Raw genomic sequence first — 21882 nt, forward strand, 5'->3', positions numbered from 1 at the left:
GCCAGAGAGGACCCAGCTGATCTGTGAATGGTTGTGGCAAAGTGGGTGGATGAAAATTGTGGCTTTGAAATTCAGAAATTTTAAAAAAGTAGCTTCAGAAATTAGTGCCACAAAACTTGTTTGTGCTTGTTAAGTGAATTTAGTTAGTTATTTGTTTGAAGATCCATTTTTCAAAAATGCATTTTCGATTTCAGTTTCATCTTCAGACACTGATTATGTTTGATTTTGCTATCGTGATTATTATTTTCAGGGTGAAAAATACAATTAAAGATTTCCAGGTAATCTGTAACAATTGTTTGAGTTATATTAAACAAACAACTTCTGTGTTTTAAATATAACATTAAACCGCATGCAAAATGAACGATTAGGAGCAAAAAAACCCCCAGTTATCTGTATCTGCAGCTCCATACAAATATGTGAACAATTCTTAAGCTGTGGTACACTTGATTTGCTGTTTTTTCCCCCGAGTTCCCAAAGTGAAGTGCAATCTAGCAGAACACAGTGAGATTAATTCAGAAATAGGCTTCCTGCTGATTTTCTGATAGCTTGTTTTATTTTCATTGTTTGTGGGTAACTGATGTTGACTCTGTGGTAGTGAAACATAAATTGCTCTTTGAATTGCTGGCATGCCTGTGGAATGTTTGCACTATGAAATAAATATGAGTAATACAAACGAGGTGCTCCAGAGTTAGCATGCCTCTTCTCAAGGAAGCAGCAATGAGATCTAGATTTAAAATGGCTGCAATTTCACCTTTCAACATTTTCAGTCTTTGTACTTAAAAATGTGTTGCCATGTGGCAGGAGACACACAGAAAATTAGGGTACTTTCATGAGGGTAATACAAGAAAGACATGGATATGCTAGAACAAGTGCATCAAAGGGCCACAGAGAGGAAGGGCTTGAAGATACTTGTCGTGTGAGGAGAGCTGGGACTCTGCAGCCTCAGGAAGAGAAGGCTCAGGGGGATCTTTTAGATGTGTGTATATACCTGGTGGGAATGAGTGAAGAAGACAGGCTCTTTTAAGTGATGTGCAGTGAACAAGCATCAATGGGCAGAAAGTGAAATACAGGAAATTTCAATTGAACAGAAGAAAAAAGAAATTTACAGTAATGACATCATATACTGGAACATGTTGCCCAGAGAGGTAGTGGAATCTCCATCCTTGCAGGTGTTCAAAACATACCTAGAGACAATCCTGAACAACCTACTCTAGGTTTGAAATCAACCTAGTCTAGGTTTGAAATCAAACAACCCATGCTCTTGCTCTGCAAGTCATGGTTGGAATAGGTGGTCCCCAAGGATCTTGTTCAACCTCAGATATTCTGTGATTCCTGGTTTAGTAAAGTGCATGATTTTCTTTGTTTATTCAGGTTTTGACACCATATGTATAAATTTTAAAAGCTCCTCTATTCAACTGAAAATTTTTGCACATTATAAGTCAAGGGTGTACTCAAGGTGGTCTCTTTGATAGTCTTTTCCAAATGTTCTTTGTATGCTTGTGTATATATCTCATTGCATTGTGTTGAAGTTTATGATTATAAATTTCTACATAGTATAGCTCCTGTAGAAGGCTTCTAGAAAGGCAGTTAAGATAGCCATTCAACATTCCTGCATTTAAGACTTAAATGAAAGTTGTTATTAGTGACTTTTAAATTAAACATAAATACTGTTGAGTTTCAAACTATACTTTGTAGGAAAGAGCTAATTTATTATTGAATGTTCCTCCTTACTTACTGTTTTCACCATTCTAAAATAAAATCACAAATTTGACAAGGAAGTAAATTCCCCCCCCCGCCCCCACCAATCCCTGACACATTTCTTTCTTCTCAAAAAGAAGTCATTATGGTAAAAATCCACCTGGTGTAATAGACATAGTCAGTATTGGTAGGTCCCCAAGATACATGGATTTTTGTTTTAATCTAGTATTGTATTTCCTGTTATTCCCACCAAGTTCCAGTCTTCTGATCTACACAATATAACAATATGAATGCAATATTATTGCCATGTTCTGTGTTAGTTGGACAGGCTTTCAGTCATGAATTCCCTGTTCTTTCCAGGTTAGTGCATAGTTCCCTGAGCACAGATAGAAAGTGGAACTTGGTAGGAGAGGGGGTCAGGAACTCATGGAATAGATTCCTTCCAAGGTAACAAGGAAAAGGTATTAAAGAACTTAGAAGTATAAAGTAATTTATTTCTTTTTAGAAATTATGAGAGTATTTAATCTATTATAGCACTTCATACTTAGTTTTAAAAACCCCTGTGATTTAAGTAGTTATCTTGCTGTTTTTCCTTGGTGATTTTTTTGGTTTTTTGGGGATTTTAGTTTTGTTGGTTGATTGGGGTTTTTAAAACAACGTAGTAGTTACTGATGATTGTATGGTGTCCACTGTACTTTATTGGGTTTCATATCTGGAAATTCAACATATATTTAGTGAGTTTAGCTTCGAGTGCTCTTCAATGCACTTAACTGAATGTTAAGGTTTGTTATAATAAGCATTTTTATATTTTCCAGACTCTACACTGTAGATGGAAAACTTGTTCAGAATGGGTCAGACTTGGAGAATGGGCATATTTATGTAGCAGTGGGTAGAGAAAAGTTTAAGAAATTGCCATATGGCGATCTGCTGTCCAAATCTACAACAAGAAGGCCACAGGGGTAAGTTCTAAAGGTGTGTGATACACTTCTGTGCTTGTCTGTATCAATTTGTTTACAAAGTGCCACCGGTAAAGTACAAAATTATTATTCCAAGAATGATGCGTGGGTCTGTATGGATGCAAAACTTCACTGGCAGCTTCTGAGAAAGTTGAGGCAAATATAACTAAAGCAGAAATGGAAATTCAGAAGATCAGTTAATCTCATAAGCATTCCCTTGATCATGTGTCACAGAACTAGTGTCAGAGAAAAAATTAATTCAAGTCGAAGTAATCCTGCTTCTTATTTCTTGGGATACAAATGTGTAGAGCTGAATGAGATTAGGTATAGCTACAACAGTTTAGGTCTACTCTTGCTTAGTAATGTTTTGTGAAAAATGTACTCCTTTAGGATTGTTTTATGTTTGAGTCTGATTTTTGTAGGCTAGAAAAATCACATAATAGAGTCCTAAACTGGGTTTCTGTAAGGAGAACCTTATGCTTTTTGTAACTTTGGAAAACATGAAAATTTGGAACCATTTCATTGAAATAGATGGAAAGAAATGGAAATTGTAAGGAGCATTCACATAATAATTCACTGGATACGGCTCTGCAAGTTTTTGGTATATAAAGTATGCATTGTGGGATAATGCACTTGTTTGAATAAGTTAATGATTATGTCTTAAACATAGTGTAGTACACAGAATGAGACATGCTTAGTGAAAACATGCAGTGAAAGAAACAATTACCTCTGTTGCCATAGCCATCTTGGTGCTATCTCCCTTGATTATAGATACATAGTGTCTGTGCCAGTGACACTGTACACAATTCTAAGATATGACTTATTTCTGCAGTTCCAAAACCTCTGTACAACCTCCGATTGTGGGATCTCGAAAGTCTAAAGGCAGTGTAAGTATCAAATTTCTAATTATCTAAATTCTGGCAGAGGGAAAGTCCCTATCCTTTGGGTTTTCTGAAAATAAAAGAACTCCACAGTCACCTGGTAGCATGCTTATTAAAGCTTGATGAATTTGTAGCTATTTGCAGTGTCAATTAGACAGAAGTCTGAGAAAATATTGTTTGTGATAAGGGCTGCTTCATTTTTTATAAAAGCTTCCATAGCAATGATCAGCTGCTGGCTTGATTTCCTACAAATCTGTTCATACATATTTGTGTATTTATTTATTTATTTATTTATTTATTTATTTATTCATTCAAATTTGACACCAAAAGGAAAAACACAAGAGCCTTTTACAGTACATTTTGCAGAAAATTGTGTTTCTGAACACCGAGTCTGAAAAAAGCCCTAAACCAGTTTGATATGTTTTATTCTAGGTAACCACTGCATACAGAGCTTCATCCTTCACTGCTTTGTATCCTGTATAGCTATTTATATGTGTGCAAAATTATTCATGGAACCATTAAGGTTGGAAAAGACACTCAAGGTCATCAAGTTCAATCTCTGACCCACCACCACCGTGTCAGTAAACCGTGGCACAAAGTGTCACATCCAGTTGTTTCTTAAACACTTCCAGGAATGGTGACTCCACCACTTCTCTGGACAGCCTGTTCCAATGCTTAATCACTGTTTCAGTGAAGGAATTCTTCCTCATGTCCAACCTGAACTGCCCTAGCATAGCTTGAGGCTTTTTTCTCTTATCCTGTTGCTTGTTGACTGGGAAAAGAGCCTAACCCCACATTGCTACAAGGAGAGTCCTCTATGGATTTAATTTTAGTGCAAAAACATAATATAAATATCTTTTTTGCACCATGAGTGCGGTTTACTGTACATGTGCAAGACAGCAAGGAATCAGACTCTGTCTGTTATTATAATTGTGGTAGTAGATCATCTCCATTCACTGTTTACAAAACAAAACAAAGTCTCTAAAAAGAAGTTAAGCAATAAAATATACAAGTTTTTCTTCTATTTGACTGAATGTGTTACTGCCCCATGAAGACTGTCATTTTCCGGCTTCTCTTGGCACTTAGAACAATGCCAAGGTGTCATTTACACATACAGTAATTTATTAACAAGTCATATTGACATGTCATATCTTGTGGCTGTCCACACACATGAATGAGAGCTGCATATCATATGCATGCATGCATAGGTTCATCTAGCCATTCTTTTCATGAAGTGAAACATTATTTTCTTGTAATAAAGATGTGATTTTTCTCCTGGAAGCTATTGAGAATTTAATCAGTCAGATCATACAGTAAGTTGATAAGATAATGGTGCTTTTCTGGATAATTTAATATATCACTTAAATGTACTAATTGTAAATTATTATGCTTCTTTAACACCTGATACCAGTCCTTAATGAAATTTTAAAAATAAGTTTTTTAATTTGCATCACTGATAATTACATCCTCTTCTTTTCAGGGAAATGATGGGCAATCTAAATCTACCATTGGATCCAGTGACCAGGGAGAAAACAGTTCCTCACCTCAGCTTCCCAAAAGGAAAGACAAAAAAAGCCAGAATCCAGAGAATTCCATGTCCAGACAGCACTTTTCTAACCTCTCTGTGAAAGTAAAACAGTCAGCAAAAGCTTCCACAGGGGTCTTTCAAGATAAAGGTCAGTACTGAGATAAACACTGTTGTAGCACAGTGGCTTTTGGTCTTCAGTTATACCAGTGAAGTAGCAGAATAACGTGCTTGAATAGTTCTTGAATTGTTCATTTACTGTGGCTAACTGGAATTGCCAAAGTTCTTCCTGCTTAGGAAATACATCAGTGTGTAGCCACTACATTCCTGGCTTCATTTACAGAGCACAAGAGGTGGTGTATGATTTTTAGTATACCTTGGAAGTTAAGCTCATATGGTTCTATCTTTATGCTTTTTGTATAGGAAAATAAAAAATATATTTTGACCATTTTCCCACTCTTCTGCTCTGTAATAAGGTGAAGAAAAGGAGCTGGTGTTCTCAAAGGACCCCTTGCTGTCCCTGAGGATCTCTGATTGCCTGCTTGGCTCTGTGTAACAAAATGACTAGACCCTGTGAGAAGAGCACAGACAGAAACTTTAGCTAGCTGGTAGCTGCTGAGAGTAATCCTACAGTAGAGCTACAGGAGGCTCTTTCAGAATTTGCCCCCTCTCTGTCCTGTGACAGCAGTGACAGCAGTTTGCAAATTTAGACATTAACAGCCTCTTTGAGAAACTGTTTTTCTTATCTTATAGGGTGATATTCCCTTCCCCCCATTTTTTTAAAGAGCTAGAATATATATATATATGTATACTCATATTTGATAGGTAGACACATATAGGGAAATATTTATGTCTCTGTATGTAATGCTGTTCCTGCTCTACCTTCTGACAGAATTCATTGGAAAGCCACTAAGTTTATTGAAGAAGTGACTGCTTGCTTCTTACTTCAGCTTTACCATGCTTTGTGAGTTTTGTGTAAATAAGAGAAGCTGTTCAAGGCAGCAGATTGTCCAGTTTGAACTCAAGTGTATTTTTAGAGGAGCTCTTGGTTCTTTCTGTGATCCTCTATTTTTCCTCCATATATAAAGACCTGTTAATAAAAGTGGGAATGGGCAGTTGTAACCAGGTGCAGTTCAGTCTCTTTTCCCAGGTAAGAAGTAACAGGAAATGGCCTCAAGTTGCACCAGGGGAGGCACAGGTTGGATATTAGGAAAAATTTCTTCATGGGAAGGGTTGTAAAACATTGAACCTGCTGTCCGGAGAGGTGGTGGAGTCATCATCCCTGGAAATATTCAAAAAAGTATGGATATGGCACTCTATATCCATGGACAAGGTTTAATGGTGAACATGGTGGTGGTGCTGGGTTGATGGTTAGACTTGATGATCTTAAAGGTCTTTTTCAATCTTAACTATTCAATTATTCAAACTGTTGAGAAATTAAAGCCTTTTCACTCACTCCTGACTCACTAACTCAGTGGAGTGTGGGAGCTCTGCTGTGGTCAGAACTTCAGTAGCTTGTAATGACGTAGTTAAAAGAAAAGGCACTACAGTGACTCCAATGGTCACCTCCTGCAAAGCTGTTGTCTTTTGTGCATTCTGTTCTGGTCACACCTCAAGATGGAGTGACATGAAGCACTGGCCAGGCAAGCTGTAGGAGCTGTGAGCTGTGCTGCTGCATGAGTATCCTCTTACCCAGCCAAGCCTCATTGTCAAAGACTGTCTTTGACAGAAAGCCAGCATATCAGAAATCTGCATTATATACCATGGTCCTTGTCATTTATCTATCTCATATAATACAGAGAGTAACCTTTTATCTCATCCAGGTGCATGAAGTGTAAAGTAGCTTTTCAACAAACCATCTGCACGTTCCACCATCCTGTTTGCTTGGGGACAATAAGGTTAATAGTTTCATAATAATATGAACAATTCCTTTCATACCCTGCTTTCTGTCCCAGTGCTGTACCATCATGCCGGTCAAGAGTGACCCATTGTCACTTTGTGTGTGTTCTGGAACAGGAAGACTGGAAAAGCAGTTACAGAGCCCTGAAACTTTAGCTTTGGCATTAGCATACCTGCTTTTAGTGACAGCTGTAACAGTCCAAATACCACTTCCTTTTCTGTCAGTACATGCTTAAACCATTAGATCTTGAATAAACTTTCTCATTCTCTTCAGAAAACTAACTTGGAGTTTTGTGGGCCTGAATGACCAAATGGTCCCATCAGGTAATTGCTAAATTTCTCCTTTAAAGATACTGTATCCTAAAGTATATTCTTCATGCTCCATGATTGCAAGGGTGTGTGAGGTCTATTGTCTTCCCCAGGTAAGCATAAACAGACTTTGGCAGTATAACATAAATTATTTTGCCCATTAAATTCTAGTGGGTGGACCCTATCTCTTTTAAAACTCATGTCGAATTTCTCAGCATCCATTGGGGTGTTTAGTGAAATTTGAGCTCCTCTATCAATTACATATTTCAAAGGATGTTTTCTAGGTCCTACTGGTAGGTAAGTATGGGCTTGTTCTTATCAGCCCATTGATAGATCATAATGCACCAGGTGATATAGCCTGAAGTTCTCCCAGCATTTACTGAGTTTTCTTTCATCTCTCTTCCTCTCCTCAAAGGGTTGCAGGTATGTTTTTTCTGTGAAAGCTTTTTGTTTTTCACTTCCCCTTTGCACTGTTTTCACTAAATGTTCTATTCTTGCCTGAGAGCTGCATGGGGAGTTAAAGCTATCTCCATCCTTCACAGCTCATTTTGCTCCAGGGGTGGTTTTGATCCTTCTTTTTGTCTCAGGCAGGGTATTTTTAAAAGTCCTCACCTGGCACTCAGGAAGTCTCTACATTTCAGTTTTTGGGCCTCTCTCAAAGGCCCAAGTTTGTTCTCCAGGATGGGTTTCCCAGCCCATTTCCCTTGCATGGTTTACTGTGTCATGGAAGAGTCTTTCCCGAGAAGATAGGTCATCTTGGGGATCTTGTAACACTTCATCATACATTACATGTCCTCTCATTTTGTCTTGTCACCCTGCTGAAAACATCTTTAATGTTATCATGGCTTCTTTCAATAGAGGTCTAAACATATTAGGATCGACTTCTGGGGAGATTGAGATATATCCCTTTAAGTGTCTAAATATTGCCTTGTAACAGTGATGAATATTTCATGAGATGACCACATGGGTATGGAAGTTGGTCCTGCTCTTCCCATAACCTCTGTTCCTCCTGCCTAATGTGTATCCCTGCTGATTACTGAGTGGGGTTGTTTGATAGGCGCAGGTCCTAGGTTTGATTCCTGGCCCCCAATATCTGTCAGCTTCACTTCACCTGGTAATAGTCTACCTGCTCCTGAGAGACTCAGTCTCAACAAATGCTGTCTCTGACTCTCCAGGTTTTCATCCATGTTTTTCCTGTTTGCCACTTGCTGGTGGTCCCAGGGAGTAGTTCTGACCATGGGGTTTTTTTTACCTTTTTACCTTCTTTGAACACTTCAGTCTTAATTTTGGGTATCATTTTTAATACTAGAACCACTTCCTTTCTAGAAGAGGAGCTAGAGGTTCAGTCATTTCATTGGAGTCCCATTCTTCCTCATCAGCATTTCCCCAAATACCAATCAGCATTTAGATCCTCAGCTGATACTGTTAATTTTAGGATTTTTCTTACAGCTGGGGGATTGGTGAGTTTTAATGTCAACTGTAATTTTTTTTTTCCTCAAAGTTTTTTGCTTTCCCTTGGATTCTTTTAACTGTTGTTTTGCCTGATCATTTTGATACCAAAAAGACAATTTTTTCCTTTATTTACTATCTCACATGCTTTGTTCATTTCATAATTTGTTCTCTTTATTGCCATGCAGCCTTTAAGCATAATCTGCACAACTGTAGTGTGCTTGGTGTTAAAATGATGGAAGTGTATTGAGAACTCAACAGAGCAAAGAATATTGGGGTTTTTTTACATTTTAAGCATTCATTACAAGTTAATGTGAATGCTGTGTGCTACAGCTGTGGAACAAGACTCTTTAATTTAGTTAAAAGGAAAGAAAGTCAACAGGCAAACTGGACAAATTTTGTTAAAAACCAAAGAGCTGTTTCATTTTTAACAACAAAAACAAAGAAACTCTATTAAAATTAACATTCAAAAGATAGCGGGCCTCTGGGTTTCAGAATACAAATAAGTGGGCATGGCCTTCTCTGGCAGGAGACATGCTGTGTGCATGCTTGTGCTTATCCTGTGCCTGTATGCTTTGTTTACCTGTCTGCTGAGGGCCTGTCATGCTTCCCTTCGGGTTTGGAAGGAACTTATGCTGCTGAGACAGTATGTCAGGATCCAAAGGACAGGCAAAGGGTGCATTCCTTTTCCTGCAGGCACTCCTTCACCTGTTGTCCTTTCATACACTGAAGACCTGCATTAACATCCAGTCCTACTTGAAAAGGCAGAATACAGGCTGTGCAAGCTCTTCCCCTTCTCCTGAAGTGTGTGCTTTTAGTGCTCTGGAAAGTCTCCCTGTCAGCAGAGAATCTCCCTTGCTCTGTCCTGGTTTGTCACCTTGTCTCTGGGTGAGATAGACCCTTGCAGTGGTTCTGGGACTAGTGGGGCAGCTGATAAAAATGCCTTAAAAGCTAGTAATCAGGTTGGTTTATTCTCTCAGCTGGCAGTGAAATTAGAAATCTAGTTTAGACCAGGTGCTGAAGCATTTGATGTATGAAGTTGGTATGGGATTGCTGCCTTGCTGCCTTGAATGATGACATTTTCAGGTTCATTTTAAAGTGAAGAGTCTTTTTCTGAAATGGAGATTTACTCTTCATGGAAAGCTAGAAGCCAGCACCAGGAACACAGTAATAATGGTGGCTCCCAAGTACTGTTTTGATCAGTACAGCTCCACTGTCTATTCTGAAGGCTCATTGCAAGTTCCTAAATTGGCTTTGCAGTTTTATTCCAAAACAGTCCCTCACATCCGAAGGCTTTGGATCGAGTAAGGGAAGCATTTATCACTATCGTAGGAATTTTATTTCATTTTAATTATAATTTTATTTTTTCCTGATGGACAGTGAAAAAGACTTTTGGCATTTTAGCTGGCTGCATTTGGCTGTCACTGATAAGTGCTTCATTAATTTTAATCTGAAACCAATAAACTGCACAGTGAGTTTACACATGCATATTTTGGGGTGTATGGAAATAGATAAAAAGAAAATATTCATAGTAGCAAATGTATCCTGTATTTTTTGCTATCCTTTTCCCTGCCAATTTAGCATTGTCTTCTCTTGAGTGCTAGACTGTTTGAAAGTGATTGTTTTCTGGGTCTTAACATCTGAAGAATTATGCACATAATGTATTTAAGGCTTAACCTAATCTTCCAGCTGAGTTTAGTTGGGATAGCTGTGTATTTACTTTGAATTTATTTTATTAATACGCTGAGAATTTCACCAGTATGCCATTTATATTACAATGGATCCATGTCGTAATCCTCTTAAATCAAGATGATTAAAGAATTTCTTAGAGTTGAAAGCTCTTTGTGTAAGATTTAAATTCACCACTTCTCAAGACAAATCCAGTAGATTGTGAGCTGATGCTTTGGTGTTTGTAACCTATAAGGCACACTATTAATGTTATGATCAGGCTTCCACTGCACTCACAGAAGCCTTAATAACATTGAATATATTGTATGCAAAAGTAATTGCAACTGGAAATGTGAGGTTTAGTGCTTAGACTAGTGCATCTGGTTCAGCAGAATTTATGGGTTTATGAAAGTGACACCAAAGGTACATTTAATTATCAGCAGCTTGATTTGAGGTTTGAAAAAGAAAAAAAAGACAGCAAACCACACACACACACAAAAAAATCCCCAAAAAACCAAACCAAACAAAAAAAAAAAACCAGCCTATAATTTTTTTTTTTGTTGTTTGTGCCACATCCTGTAAAGAGTATGTGTTGATCAGGAAAATAGCAAATTTAGAAGTGTAGCAGAAAATTATCTGGGGGGAGAACCCTCATTTTAAAGTCTATTCCATTCAAATACAGTAGTTTAGTTGTGGTCACATGGCTTGCAGAGTAACTCCCTACATAAACTGTAAAAAAATTCTAGAGTTAGTAGAATGTGAAGTCTGAGGTTTTGCTGTGATTTGGAGAAGTCATAGAGTGGAGATGGGCTGATCCACTCCACAGTTTTTTAGATCTGTTTTTGAGTATTATGAGGTCTTAGAAGTCCTCACTTAAGTCCACTTAGTAGTCATTTCAGTTTCCCTTTTGTTACTGGCTAAAAAGAAAAGAAGAAAAAGGCCAACCCTTGTTTATAAGGAAAGGCGCACAGAACTCCTGCTCTGAATTGTTTTCAGTAAAATTATGAACTTGACAAAGAGTAAAAACCTGGGCTGCCAAATATCCACTCTGCACTGTGAGCTAAAACTGCTGTCCATCTTTTCCTGCTGACAGCTTCTAAGATTAAAAACCTATTTGCCATTAAAACACAGACCCTATCATTTCTGTATTGTCAAAACAGATAAAAAGGCTGCTGAAGAAAGAGAGAGATTCTCATTTGCAGAGATTTTACAAGACCTGTTGGGTTATTCTTTGCATAGTAGGAGACAAATCTGTGTCAAGAAATGAGAACCCTTTTTGCTGTAGGTGTGTATTGTTACAGTGTTGAATCATGGTAGCCAGAGTGTTCTAATGCCAGTGGGGAACTAAGATGATGATAAACCTTGCAGTCACTTTATTTGAACATGCAGTGAGTTTCTTTGGGTTTGTTTTTAGGGAAGTGAATGCTTTGCAAAATGATAAATGGGAAAATATATACTTATCAGCAGGAAAGCATACTGCTTACTTCCTAGCAGGAGGGTGTAAAAGTGTAGTGATGCTCAGTTTGGAATGATGGGATCAGGGCACATATTTCAGGGCTTTTGCATTTGTTTTGTGACAGTTTAGCCCCTAGCACACAGCTGTACTCAAGAGAAGGCTGAGTTATGGAACAGGCACAGAATTAAAAAAAAGATGTGGCTGAATGAGAACTGCTTTCTTAATTTCAAAATGAGAATGTCCTTAATGATCTGTAATTTGAATCAATTAATTAATTACATGCTGAGAAGCATGGCAACTAAATGAGATAAAGGACCAAAACAGGAAGAGGAAAGAAAAAACTCTCCTATTATGACAGTCCTTTATTTTTGTAGCTGTTGATGTATAAAGATGGCTGAGCTATTGCAGCTTTTCCTTTGCTCCAGCATTACCATATTTCCTATCAGTAAGGGACAGTGCTGCAGACAAGGGCAACCTCTAGAAGCAGTTTCTGTTGAGGTAATCAGATGTCAGTGTTCTCTAAAAGCATCAAATTGTATCACGAATTCAAAATTTTTGAAAGAGAGGAAGCAATTGCTTAAAAGCTTGAGGGTGCAGTAGTATCAAGGAAAGAAAAATACGTATTTTGTTAATATTCTCAACAGTTTCATATATGTACTGCTAGCAGGTTCTTTTCAATTCCATTGCCTTTTGATGACAGGAGTCACAGGCATGAACACACATGCAAAACTATCACAAAGGCAGTGGCTTTTTGTTGGAAATGGGCCTTATACAACAGTGATTTTTTTAAATTAAATAAACCCCTAAACACGCATAAAATGAGAAAATAAAATTATGTTGTATGCAGGCATAAACAGATGTCCTTTTTCCTCATAGTGAACAATTCAATTTTATGAGCCACTTTTTTCTTTTTTTTCCATTTTGTTTTTAATTTTACTTACTGCTTTTTATGAGGCAGCCTCTGTTGTAAGTCACATTAATTTTTTTTATTGTCACATTAACTTCCTCCTTAATGTATAGGGCTTGCAGTTAGTAAATGCCTCAGATTTCCACAAAATATTCAGGGCAGACTATTTTTACAATGACTTTTAAAATTTCTACTACTAAACTTCAATCAGTTTAAAATTTGAAATGCATTAATATCTCTATAATTTTGTAATTTTTGCTGCAATAAATGCTTTACAGTTAATGATGCTTAAGAAAGGAACTTATATAAAAGCCATTTATTCCTGTGCTTAATTATTTAAAAATTACAGATTTCTTATGAGTTAGTTTAATATATAACTTAATTAGTATACTTAATAAAGTCATATAACCTTGTTTATCGTAGTTTAGAAAAAGAATTCCAGTTGAAATACTGAATGGCCTCAAACAAAAAATGATCTTTGCATTTTAGCCACGACTTGCTTGGCTATATATGCACCAATTTGTGGTTTCTTTCTCTACATACTGAACTGAATGCACAATACACTGGACACTTCCGTGTTTAGACAACTACTAAAACATGACCAGTGAAAATGTTGCTAGTCAAAATCTTTTGGGCATTTCTAAATTTGCTCTTGCTGGCCACTTATCTGTTCTGTGCCTATCGGGAGATTAGGAATTAAAAAAGACTTAAAAAATAGCTAGAAAATGTTCCTAAAGGGCAGCAGAATCATTTTCACACAAATTAATTCCCTGGGGCTGAAAAGCCAGTGAGAGCTGGCATGGGTAAGGAACCAAGACAGGGTAGGTAACTCTCAAAATGAAGATATTTGACTTTTAAGAGTCATTGTGCAAGTCATTAAGAAGTCTTAAAATTGACTTAAACTGACTTGATTTTATCTGTCCATTTGCAACAGAGTCACGGAGCTGAAAAGCTCTGCAGGAATATGGTACCATCTTTATGCGATAGACTTTGGCCAAGTACAAAATCAGAAACCTCACTCCCTGTTTACCAGTCATTATCTTTTCCAAGGTTCTCATCCAAACCTGTCTGCAGTGCTTTTCTCTCAGCCATAGCCTCTGGACCTGATTACCAAAGACTAAGTGTTCTGGTAACATCCTGCTCATGTAATTTCACTGTCTTTTTCATTTTTCAGAAATTTTTCAGAAAATTTCTCTTGTTCTTACTATTTGTGTAGCTTCATTGTTCCTAGCTGTAGAGGCTGGCCATAAAGTAGGTGCCAGTGTTTCGACACCTGTATAATTTGAATTTACTTGGGGCAGGCTGGGTTGGTCCACGTCTTTTTTAAGGCAGTAGTTACCTTTCCTTGGCAGGGCTGTTACCAGACTCCAAATGTTCCCTTTCCTGGTAACCCTGACAAGGCTTTAGGGAATTCAGAGTTTGAAGTCATCTGGATCCTCCTGAGATTTCATCGCACTCTCTCTGGGGCATTGTGGAGCTGGAGAAAGGCAGGAGAGAGCACAACTCTTGGAGAAGCTCCATAGGAACACTTAATGGTTACAGTTTTCATTCATCTCTTCAGCCCGAAATAAAAAAAAATCTTGTAAGAAATCCTGGCACTCTCTGGAGTTTTAATAAGTATTGTTTGTTGGAGAAATAAATATGAACAAAAAAATCAGTAAAAAGACTTGCCTGAAAGCAAGGAACGTTTTTTCATTGCTGTTTTTTTTGCTGCACTTCTGTGTGTGTGGTTACATTGAAACACACATTCAGTTGCTGGTAGGTAGGAGTCCTAGAACATTCCTTTTGGAAGAATAAATTGGCTTGGGTACCTGCTGACTTGGGTTTTTTTCCCCTCTCATTCTTTCAAGCTTCTACTCTTCTAAAAACCAATTTTTCTGCCTTCCAGTCAGTGCGTTGGACCCTATTGCTTCCCTTTTTTTCACCAGTACTTCCTCATCTTTCTATTTGCTCTTATACAGTTCCTCATTCCACATGTTTTTTCTAATATCAGTGTGCCTTCATCATCTCTCTCAGTGTCTATATCCTCCAGCCTCTGCATATTCTCTCTCTCCACCTGGCTGCTCCTTTTGAATGATCTTTTCTTTGCCCTTCTGCAGGTTCTTCTTTCCCCTTTTTACCTAAATTGCTGATCATGACCCTGTTTTAAAATTCTCAGATTTAACAGGAGATGTTTAGGTTATCTAACTCTCTCTGTTTAGGGCATAAAAAATAGTGCTGATTGTTGCCTCAAGGTAGTCTCTTCTCACACAGTGACTGGCAAAACTTGAAAAACTCCAGTATCTTCTTTTTGTATGGACACCATGGAAAAATATCCTCACAGATGATCACAAAACTTTTAGTAATGTTTTGCTTGGCCTCTTGATAGAAGCTGCGCTTGCTGAGGCATGGAGAACTGGGAACCTAATCGAAATAAATCCTCTGTTGATACTTAAAGCAAAGCTGCGGGGAGACATACCTTCCTTTCTTGCCCCTTTCTAGAGCTCTTCTGCCCCAGTGTTGCCATGGGCCTGTCTATGCTCAGTTCTCAGGTAGTTTGAGGCACAAGAAAGTCAGAGCTGCCTCATAAAAGAGGAGCATATTTAATCTACAATTTTTTATGAACTGTTTGGAGTAGTCATAAATGTTCCATTTAACGGAAGTGCTGGAATTTTTCTTTTTGGCAAGGTACACCACATATTTCTGCTTCAGTAGAGATTGCAATAGAAGCCCATAACAATACAGGATGAAGACTTGCAAAAATGTTTCTTCATGTGATTTATGGCATTTTCTAAAATGCTTTCTTGTTTTTTCTCCCTTAGAGACATGTGAAGAAACTGACTAATGATTCAGACACAGTTATGTGAAATATTTCATCAATAAGATTTTTTCATGCTTTTTTTTTGCCTAAACCAAAAAGCACTATCAATAAAATATGAGGCAAAGTTACCCAACTGAAAACATTTCCTTGGAAGTAACTCAGAGCACCGATAATTGTGATTAATGTGTCCTGCAAACTCCTATTGACAAGATCTTGACACAGAATCACACAAACAAGAAATGTGTTGGCCTTTCACTCAGCTTCCATCCTCCAGATATTCGTAACTTCACATGCGGAAAGTGTAAATACTTCTGGCTGTTGAGTAGCAATGCCAATAATGTTAACATTTTAAGCTATTTTCATAATGCTCCATTTATTCAAATTAATTTTATGGAAATTATTTTGCAATCTTTATATTTCTTTTTATTTTTTGTAGCAAAAGACAACAGTGTGTGTCCTAATGTAAGACTAATTGCATTCCTTTCTATTTCCTTTGGTATTTTTTGTTCAAGTATTACAACTTCCCCATTTTTCAGTCAGTGTCATTTTTATCTTCATCTATTTTGGCACATTTCAGGCCTAAGTGTTTTAATTTGTTCCCTGACTGTATTTTGGACATCTGTCCTCCATTCTTTTATGTTTGTCCAGAGGTAAATAATAATTTCCCTTTTGTTGTAAATGTTCTATTTTCCCTAAATAATATTTTCAGTCTGTGGAAGAACAGGAATGCTGTCTCTCTTGAGAATACTTTCTATGCAAGACAACAGTGCTATTCCCGAGAGATGCTGCACTGTTATGCAGAGTTATTTTCAACTAATATATTTTCATTTATGACCAGCTTTCTGAGCAAACACCTGCTAGAAAGTGCTTGGAGGAAATTCCATGGAGACTTCAGATGTTGCTTATTGAAATCCTGCTCTTACTACCTTTGTGAGCAGTCTCTTTTAAATGAGAACTATGATTCCTTACTGAAAATTACAGTCGTCTTTCCTCTCTCCTGCTCCCTCCTCGTTCCATGTTTAAGTTTTTTCAAAATAATGTATGTCTGTCTCCTTGGGTTGTTCAGCATAGCCCTGAACCTGATCTGCTCTTCTAAGAAGAGGGGCTTTAAAATTGAGGATCCTGATCTCTTGAGTGTATTTGGCCTCCAGGGCTAGCACATGTTCATCTCCCTTGTACTCCTCCTTTTGCCCTGGAGTAAAAACCTGATGAAAATTGCCTCTGCACCAAAATCCTTTTTACCTCTAGAGGCCAGACAGTCCCAATTTTGGCTGAAAGACTTGAGGACCTTGAAAGCAAAGGTGTTATTACAGAGTCTAAATGGAAGAGTGGTGATATTAAATGCAGTTCTTTCAGGCAGTGAGTTGACTTTTTATAGTTCAGTGAGCCAGGGAATCTAGGGCAAGGTTATATTCTTATGTACTTAAGGGAAGGCCTTGAAAGAGATCAGTCTTCATGGTGGCTTTTAGGGAACACATTACATTTTCCTCTCAGAATATGGTGGAAATCTATAACTCAAATGTCTATGATGAGAGGCAACAATGATAATATCAGGTAAGAGAAACAGAACATTCTGCCTCTTAGAGAGCTCAGAAAAATGGGAAATGTGAAGTGCATTGATTATTTGAAAAAGTATAAGTATAAACATCTGTTCAGGTGCATTTTGTTCTCAACTATGCCATGTTTTTATTGCCGATTTTGTCAAAAAACCCAAACAAGTCTTGTGCCAAAGGGGATTTGTAACGAGATATATACAGGTAGATTGTCCAAGATTTATCATGATGTCATCAAGTATTGAATGCCCTTAGTTGGTTTCAGTGGAACCAACATGCACATGTATTGTGTTTAATAAACCCCAAGAAAAAGGAAAATATTAAAGAAAACTGTTATTTTCATGTGAAGTATGAAACAGGTCTTGAAAAATGTGTGAATTATTTAGGATAAGAATCCAGCCAATAATGCTAAGAGCCCTCTGGTACTTCCAACTTTCAGAGGACTAGTATAGATCTTTTGGTAGTGGGGGGAGGTTCCAGCAGGACTGATGCCTGGGTAATGAAGCTGCTCTGTCTACCAGGAAATCTCTCTCCTAAGACTCACCCAGCTGTACCGCTTTGGAATTTCATTGTGATCTGCCATAGAAACCCCTATTTCTGCCTCTTCATTTCAGACTGTGAGAACAGCCTTCATTTCTGGTCCTTTGGGCTGTGGCTGTCAGACAGCTTCTAAGGCCATCTGGCACCTCCTCTCCATTCAGCCATTTGCAGTGGTATGCTGCCTCAGAATTTGTTCCCAGGGCAAACTCTTCCCTTGGCTGTCATAGAGAGGAGAAAGTAACTGGAAAACTACCAGAGTAGTCAGTGCTGACTTTTTATGCAGATAGACTCTGGATTTCTCTAGGGCTTGGGGTTTCATTCATTATTTTTCCACCAAAATGGTTCTGTGCAGCAATGTAGATCAATTGATATTGCCAAGCTCAGATCCTTTTATGAAGAACTAGGAGGCAGTTAGAAACAGTGGAAATACTTTTTCCTGTTTCTTACTGTAGTTGCATATTATGTTGTATATGGACACATCTTCATCTTTCCTAGATCAATGTAGAGAGATGATTTGGAGTAACTTGTGCCTTTAGCTTCTGGGCTGTTCTCAGTTCAGGGGAAAATAGAGAAGATCATGTGTCACTTGGAAAAAGTTTTCTGTGTGTACCCATCTTCACTTTCCTAATTAACTAATACCACAAGGCCTATGTTGGGAACTTCAAAAACCCCTAATTACTACTTATACTTAGGGGAAAGAAATTACTGAAGAAATTACTTGAACTAAATGGTGTAAAATCTTTGCAAAATTAAATACCAATGTAACCATTAATCCTTGTTAATCCAGGAGTATGTACTTTTTAATGCAAATGTGGAGTTTCAGCCCTGATTCTACTTGCCTGTGCCCAGAGCTGAAGAGTAGAACTAATCCAACTGTTTCACTTAATCTTTTAACCCTGACCCTAACCCGATTTGGTTTTGATTCAGAGACTGAAAATTTTCATAGATGTGTGTTATCATCTCATTACTAAAGGATACTATAATTGACTGTAGAAACAGAAGTATTGTGTTGTTGTCATCATAATGTATCTAGTTCAAATCCACTCTGAACCTTACCCAAAGTGAAGGAACTTTAGATCCAGGGCTTTGTTCAGTTCCCTTTTGCTTTGCCTTTTCTCCCTTTTTCCCCAAGTGGTGTAGTGTGTAAGTATTTGTTGTTAAAAGGAAAGAAAAAAATATTATAATGGGAGACTGAAAAGAATTTCTTGAAAGAAATTTCTTGGAGAATAATAGGTCAGCTCAGAAAGCTGTTCTCAGAAGCAAAATTGAATGTGCAGTTCGGTAGTTGAGCCACACTGTGTCACCATTGGACTTCACTTCTTTCCACTCTCTTTCCCATTATAGGTGAAGATATTTACAAAGACAGAGAAGAGGGGTCTGAAATGTGGGAGGCAATTGAAGTGCAAGAAGATGAAGATACTCTTGTGGAAGTTCCATTGGACCAGGTAGTGATCAAGCTTTACTTGATCATTTACTTTAAATGGCTTTGCTTTTAATATTTTAGGATTACAGATTGTGTGTTGTTTCTCTTTCCTCAATTTCTATCAAGTGTAAGCATAATTCTGTGGGGATAACTGTAAGCTCGACAATACTGCTTCTTTTATGGCAGCTTTAGCAAATCTCCCTTTCTGTGTTAATATTTCAAATGTCACTTACCTTTTAATCAGCTTCAGAAAGCTCTTAGAGAGCCTTAGAGAATCAGGACTCCCTATTGTTGCATCCTACCAAATAGGTTCACCAGAATTGCAGTCTCTTTATACTGGCAGAGCAGTATTCCTCCAGTCCAGGACCACAACGGGTGCAGATTTATCTGATTTTTGTTAAAGCTGACAGCACTTTTTCTGTTGGAGCAAAATGGTGCTTCGTTGGCCAATTTTTTAATCCTAAGATTTATGTGCAATAGGTCTTGATAATAGGTCTTGATAACTAAACATAAGATTATATCTCTATTTTTCTACTTTGATTTGTACTCCTGTGGACTGAAATAATACATGGAATAGGTAAATTGAAGCTTATTCCAAGGAAGAGTATAACTGCTTAAACTATTTGCTGAAAATGTATGTGGTTTCTTTCTGCTAATGAATTGCTCACAAGACAGCCCTCTTTTTCATCTTATGTGTGTGTAGGAATTTGCCAACTTGTTCAACTTTGTTTCCTGTTGCATTGTGCTTTTGGTGTCTCTTGATGATGGCTTGGGGCGAGTCACATATGCCACAAAATAATATTTCTGATCCATGCTTTGATGTAAGGAATCACAGTTTATCCAAAAGGTTTCTCAGGCTAAAAATCATCCCAGTAACATCAGGAATCTTGGGCAGTTTATGACTTAATGATGGTAAGCAGAGCTGAAGAGTGGTTGTTAATGTGAGTCTGTAGACAAACAGGAGGTAGTTAAAGATAATAGTTTATGAATACACTTCAATTACCCAGGGCAACCCAATAGAGCATAAACAATCTAGGAGATTTCTGGAGTGTGTTGGAGACTGGATTTTGATGTAGGCAGTGTGAGGCTAAGTTAGGTGAATCATTCTGCTGGGTTTGCTTCTCAAGAATAGAAACTTCTTTGGGATGTCATGGTGGCAGCCTTATTTGCACTGGGCATGAGATGGTCCAAGTATAACCCTCTGAAGAAAGTGGAGGTGAAAAATAACAAAGTAAAAATCCTAGAATTTAGGAGAGTTGCCTTTGGCTTGGTGGAGAAACTGGCCACAGGATCCTGTGTGAGGCTGTCCTGATGTCTGGAGGAATTCAGGAAATCTGGTTGATTTCTAAGAAACTCTTCCTCAAACCACAAGAACTATGCCCACTGTGCAAGATAACAAGCAGACGTAGCAGGAGGCCAGTTTGAGCAGAGGACTCCTGACCTCACACTAAAAGGGACAGAAGAGGGGATAGACTCCTAAAGAGCTGTATAGAGACATTGCCTGGATATGCAGAAATGGAACTGAGAGAGCCAAAGCTTATTGAGAAGTGGGAACTAGTGCATGTGACTGCACTGGGAATGGATGGATGTTCTATAGACAGATCACACTTCATCCATTTCGTTGCCTCAGTGATGAAATAAGTGTCTCTGTGGAGGAAGGGAGAGCAGTTCTTGTCCTTTATCTTGCTTTCAGTATAGACTTTCATATTTCAAGGAGAAATTGGAAGGAGTGTGGTAAATATGGGGAGGAAGATAGCTTTAATGAGGGTAGGGACTGGATTTGTGGGCTAAAAGGTAGGTGAAAAACTGGTGAGATTTGGTGAGATTTAAAAGGTCAGCTGGTTGAGATTTAACTGGCACCTATTTTACAGATAGTGGTCCTCAGGGTTTGACACTGGATCTGAGACATTATAATATGTTCATGAGTAACATAGATGATGGCATGGGACACAGTCTTATTCAGACCCAGCTGTCATTATCAAGTGAATGCAGAGCTGTCTTTCAGAGCAATCTCAACAGCTTGAAGGAATAGGATGACTTGAGCCTCATGAAGTTCAACAAGAAAGAGAGGTACTAAATTGGACACCTGTAATGCAGTAACTGTCTCAGTGCAGTCTTGACACAGATGGGCTGGAAAAGAGCTGCAGAAAGGGCCATGCAGCTCCTGTGGTTGGCAAGTTGACTCAGCGTGGGGATGAGGTGGACTGTGCAGGCTGGGCTGGTAAAAGCACAGCCAGCACATCGAGGTCACTGATTATCTTTCTTGACTCAGCATCTCTGAGGTTTCATCTAGAGTATATGTCCAGCTTTGAGTCCTTCTCAGCAGAAGAGAGATATTTAGAAACAGGAGAAAGTTCAGCACAGAAACAAAATAAAAAATTTAGACGTTAGAGCTTATGACACTATTTAATTGCCTACTAAATAGTACTTAGTATTTAGTTTGTTGATTTTTTTTCAATTTATTTGTATTGCATAAAAGAATACTAGACATAAATGCCTTTAGCTTGTGTTCTGCTTTTAAAAACAATACCTGAGGGGAAATAGATGTTTTATGAACTTACTAGCCACTTTTAAGACTGACATCATACCATCTAAAAAAAATACAGATTTTATCTTAAGGTCCTGTTGCTAAAAAGGATCATTCTCATTGTTTATTCACTTTAATGGGAAGGAATGTTGCTTAGCTATTTTATAGACACTGTTCTTGAAGACACATGAATCAGGTGATAGAGGCAAGAAGAACATGACTGTCTTGGTCCCTGATCGAAGGAATGCTGCAGCTGTGTCTTCTCACAAGACATACCTGCCCCAGCCTCAG

The 21882-nt window shown here is 38.0% G+C and overlaps 1 protein-coding gene across 2 annotated transcripts in view; it reads left to right on the forward strand.

Moving 5' to 3' along the window:
* The window catches only part of DCDC2 (doublecortin domain containing 2), a 52067-nt gene that overhangs the window by 16879 nt on the left and 13306 nt on the right, over positions 1-21882 (forward strand). For both annotated transcript variants that reach the window (XM_066323827.1, XM_066323818.1), the window contains exons 5-8: positions 2514-2657; positions 3487-3541; positions 5016-5211; positions 18986-19086. In XM_066323827.1, coding sequence (XP_066179924.1) covers positions 2514-2657; positions 3487-3541; positions 5016-5211; positions 18986-19086 — 496 coding nt within the window. The remainder of the gene's footprint in view (positions 1-2513; positions 2658-3486; positions 3542-5015; positions 5212-18985; positions 19087-21882) is intronic.

Source organism: Sylvia atricapilla, chromosome 1, assembly GCF_009819655.1.
Source record: "Sylvia atricapilla isolate bSylAtr1 chromosome 1, bSylAtr1.pri, whole genome shotgun sequence".
Taxonomy (NCBI): Eukaryota; Metazoa; Chordata; class Aves; order Passeriformes; family Sylviidae; genus Sylvia; species Sylvia atricapilla.